Below are 5111 nucleotides of genomic sequence, written 5' to 3'. Positions count from 1 at the left end.
CCTTTCTGCACAAGCTAAATGTTTCTTTGGACTCTACAAACCCCAGTAAAACAGTGTATGCTTTATAAAGAACAAAACAAAGAATTTAAGCTTCATAGAACACAAGATGCAAAGAGTGCTACTAGGGCATAAAGTCAGTAGACTATCTCAGTGCTCTTTGGATGTGGTAGGCTATAGTTCAACTTGCAAAAAGAAAAAAAACATTTGGTCCAAGCCACTCGCGAATGTAGAAACACCATAAAAACCTTTTATTCATGGCTATAACTTTTTATTCATGGCTATAACATTTTAAAAACATTCACATATGTAAAGGCTAAAAGGCTTTTCAATTTTTGTATTTTTTTTTTTACATTCTCAAGTGCATTGGTCTCGTTTTTTTTTAAAGAATTTAAGCTTGCATGGTTGAGTAGGCCTATTTATAGTTTAAGCTTATTCATAAAATATAATAAATCAAACGAAAATATCTTTACAAGACAAAACGGCTCCCTAAAATGTAAATCTCGCGCTAGTAGCTTATTGCATTGTGAGCATAGGCTGCTCAAAACGGACGACTTGATTTCATTATATTTCATCGATTTGATTCCATATAGCCACATCATTCATCACCATGCCTAAGTTAAAAACAAATATTTTGTGTCTAGTAATAACTTGTATCATTAGGCTACGCCGTGTCTAGTTTTTAGTAGGCTAACATTACCGGTAATGCTTCAGACTGAAGGTTGGGTTTCTTTCATTCGTTTATACCAAACATAATGCGGAGATGCTATGCCTATTCAAAAATGAAGAACATAAAATTATCAAAGAAAACATAAAATATAGCTATAGCCTACTTAAAATGTTTAGCCTAAACTGCAAGTAGCCTAACCTCAGACAGTATAGCCTACCTATAAATCACAATTAAAATGCATTAACTAACTGCGCTCATTCCTTTACTTTTTTAAATACAGTATAGCCCTGTCATTTGTGAAAAATAGGCTATATGTATTTATGTAAAAAAAAAAAAAACTTTAGCGTTTAAAAACGACTAAGAAATTCAACCACGTCAACATGGTCAGCCTGCCGTGCCACATCCACAGGTCGGAAATTGCAGTGATCTGTTGCATTGGGATCAGCGTTAAAAAGGATTAAAAGTCGCACAGTGTCTATGAATCCGGCTCTGGCAGCATCGTGCAGAGGAGTGCTTCCTGTCCCGGGATCAGGCAGATTCGGATCCGCTCCATATTTCAGCAGCAGGTGAGCCAATGGTGTGTTTCCCATCATCATCACCTGCGAAAAACGTGAAATGTTTTTGCTTTCAGAAAAAAAAAAACTACTGTTTGGCATAAATAGGCTAACTGTTCCATTTAAAAGAAACACGTCAGCTGCAATTTCTACTCTTGCATTATTTTAATCATTAAGGAACAGATTTTTAAGTGCAGTAAGAACATTGTAGGCTTATTGTAGGTTATTCAAATTTTTGCAGCAATAATGAAATCATGTACGGGCAGAAGGCTATATTTAATGCAACGACTCATAACATTATCTCATGTTTTTATTAGCCTTAAGTAGGCTATTGTTTATCAGTTAAGTGCGTATGAGTATGCACACTTGTGATATTAAACATCTTTCGTTAAAATATTAAAAGCTTTATAGGCTACCAATAAGCCTGACACTTCAAGCAATACGGTGGTTTTACAATTTCTGCATTTTTGCTGTCTGTTCATTTTAAGTTTAAGAAACTATAAGCCGACATTGTTTTAGCCTACTTTGTAAGCACTTTATTTGACCCCTCCAGCTTTTTTTATTTTTTTATCCTGTACAGAATGAATTGCAACATGGAATGAGCTGTAACACCAATCAGTTGAACCAACTAGAAATTAGCAACGAAATGATAGCTTATACGTGACCAAATTATTTAGAAAAAATGCTTTTAACGTCTGGTTTAAAATGTTTGCAGTTTGTGAGGGGGTGGTGAATTGTGATGGGGGGCTATTTATTTTGAAGAAGCTAATAAAACTGGACATTAAATCCACGGCAGAATGTAAGCGTCCAGGTTTTCTATTAGATTTACAACCCATCCTGGTGGTAGTGGTAGGCTAAAAACAGCATAAAAAAAAAAAAAAAAAAAAAAAAAAAAAATTATTGACACAGTTTAGGAATAGGATTATTTTTAAATTTTTTTTACTCAAGTAGGATAAGTAGATTTAAGAATACTAAAATGTGACATCGAGACACTTTTTTGTTCTTTGAAGCACATGACTTTATATCGTCGTTTTATCCAGTTGCTAAAAATTAACTATATCTTACATTCAAGACAAATAAAACAGCAAAGTTTTTTTTTTACTATTTTTTTTTTCTTCGAGTTAAAAAAAAGGCCATTTACTGGTGCTATGTTAAAAAATAAAGTGAAATAGGCTGTTAGGTTAGTGCTACCTACCTCTACAATACACTATTAATATATTATTAATATATTCTTTAGACTATACAAAAAAATACATCAATGACATTATTAAAAGTCATTAGAATGACAATAGGCCATAGGCTATTATAAATAGGCTAAAACAAAAATGTTCCAGTTAGTCTATGTAACGAACATTTTTAATACATAAATAAATAAGACAATTTATTTAATTAATTAAAATTAAATTCTGTAGCCTATTAAACCAACTGCGAGAAAGAATTAAGTGAAATCCTAAAGTGATATTAATTTATATGTCATAGTAATTCAATAATTCGACCTTTCGTAGCCTACATTTAAATGCCTTTCTGTTGTATATGTAGCCTAATAACTAATATTGTGTATGTAAGCAGTCCGTCTGATGTAGGCTTTATTATTATTAGGACATCTGAAAACGTTGCCTACCTGTATAGGCGTTCTTCCGAATTTATTAACGTTGTTGACATTCACTCTGTTAGAAAGTAAAAACTGAACACGGCAAGTGTTTCCAGTGGCGGCTGCTTTGGTTAGTTCATCCTCGGCATGCATCCTCTTCATCATCAGTCCAATGAAGAATTTCACTCTGACAGGTAAAAGCAATAAGGACGATATGCGAAAATAATCACTGCATTTCAATATTCCCTGTCACAGACATAAAATGTGCCCCTGCGCTGCGTAACTGAGTTGAATCAGCTCCTTCATAAGCTGTTGTGCCTAATAATTATTACACGTAGGGAGAATTTGTTCGGACTTGCCTCTTATCAACGTCATGGCAAACCGAAACCGTGCTGCAGTACTGTATGTACTGCGCAGGCGCACTCAAACAGCTGATCCAGGAAGACTTGGAGCTACAATGACACGATAAAGCAGTAAGAGAGTCTGTTAATGTTTTTAAAAAAACTGGTATTAAAAAAATTAAAACAGAACAATCGCGAGAACGAGTTTTCTTTTTCGGTGTCCACAATAGTAATTATAAAAACACTTCCACGTAGGCCTATAGTCGAATTTTGGAAGTCAAAGCGGGAGGTTATACCCTACCCAAGAAAAAAAAATTCAAAGTAGCCTTGTTGCTATAAAGATACGCAATGTTATAGGCTAATTATGACTCCCTCAGCATCCCACATTACTTTAGATTTAGCAATGTATTGGTCACCGTATTGTTTACACTGCTATTTAGCCTACATGTATCCTGTTTAATTATAATTTTGTTAGTAGGCCTACACTATGGAACGCCTATACACACAACATTAATAAAGCATAGGCTAGCCTACATTTACGTTACACTTTTCAAAAAAAAAAAAAAAAAACTCAAGTATTTGATTAGCTGCTCACATAGCCTACAGTGTGTAGAAAGGAAGGGGAATTCCAGGGATGTAAGCTACTGCAATTCTTCTTCTGACACTGACAGTATTTCGTTCTAGGCTACTTTCCGTTTTATAGTGATATTTGTTCTACAACAGAATCTTAAAAAATGTAGGCTGTAGCAATTTATTTTCTTTTAAAATATTGTGCTTTATTCATCTGATTTGTTTGGATGTGTGTCAGTGAGAGTAGTAAAAATTAATTACATAAACTGTCCTTTCTTTCCAACGGTCTAGGAAGTGACATTCAGAACTGCAACAGTTTTAACTTGTATAGAAGATGGAAGAAGAGGCCCCTTTAAGAACAATGTGTATTTACTTTTAAACTCTAACATTTAGTATGCAGGATGATGATGCATCAGTCAGTGTTTTATTAATGGAAATAAATAGAAACATTTGCATATTTAGTTGTCAGCATAAAAAGTAAAGTTATTCAAATAGAGGACAAGAAGCCATAGCTAAAATTTTACAGGATGTGAAAATGACTTGATATTATTCTTATTTTAACATCGTTCTTATGCTTCTGTGCCAATTTTTTACTCCGCAGATCTAAAACCCCCCATTAACAAAAAGACACAAAAAACTTTGATATTCAAAATGATACAATGTCACATATTAGTATTTCCCAAAGACACAAAATTAGATCAGTTAACCTCTAAACTGTTTTTACGGACTAGGCCTAATCTTATAAATGTTCATAATTAGATGAACATTTGTAATTAAGAAGAGCATCGCCATTCATTGTATTGAGATAAAATTTCGGTTTTTTTATTATTTATTTTTATAAAACCAACCAAAAAAGATTTCATATTCAGAATGTTTTGTTCATGATTAAAGTGTTTCTGACATTTTAGTTAAGGTGACCAAGTATGATAGTACAAGTATTTTTCATAATTCATAAAACAAATTATGAAAGATTTGTGTCAATATAATATTTCCCACATTTGGTGGTATGTGTAGAGTCTGTTACAATCAGACACACAATTATTCATTATATTTAATGAATGATCCAGCAAACCCCTTCGCTCAACAAACTATGTGTTAGAATTCTGTGAACTACCCCCAAACTGCAACTAACACCCTGGCAGAACAATAGCTAACACTCTGGTCACAATAGCAAAAAAAATTAGCAAAAAAAAATGGGATTGTGTATTTTCCACTTTTCCTATTGAAACACACATTGCCCATAAAAAAGGACCCTTTCATTAATTAATAGGCAAACATTCTATTAATGACCATGCATATTTCCAGGACATTATGATTATTACTGTCTTGTATAGTGTCTTTTGTATTGTATACTGTTTTATGCATGCTTTATGATTGAACCACTAGTT

The 5111-nt window shown here is 33.2% G+C and overlaps 1 protein-coding gene across 1 annotated transcript; it reads right to left on the bottom strand.

The window, feature by feature from the left end:
- Nucleotides 1–259: 259 nt before the first annotated feature.
- Nucleotides 260–3104, bottom strand: cdkn2a/b (cyclin-dependent kinase inhibitor 2A/B (p15, inhibits CDK4)). Its single transcript, XM_084389983.1, has 2 exons — nt 2843–3104; nt 260–1266 (listed from the first exon to the last, which is right to left on the bottom strand). Exons 1-2 carry the CDS (start codon nt 2975–2977, stop codon nt 1015–1017), a joined length of 387 nt encoding a protein of 128 aa, XP_084246109.1. The 5' UTR covers nt 2978–3104; the 3' UTR covers nt 260–1014.
- Nucleotides 3105–5111: the final 2007 nt, after the last annotated feature.

The sequence above is a fragment of the Rutilus rutilus genome (genome assembly GCF_951802725.1).
Source record: "Rutilus rutilus genome assembly, chromosome: 2".
In the NCBI taxonomy this organism is placed as follows: Eukaryota; Metazoa; Chordata; class Actinopteri; order Cypriniformes; family Leuciscidae; genus Rutilus; species Rutilus rutilus.
This window is presented reverse-complemented; position numbering and strand designations above follow the sequence as displayed.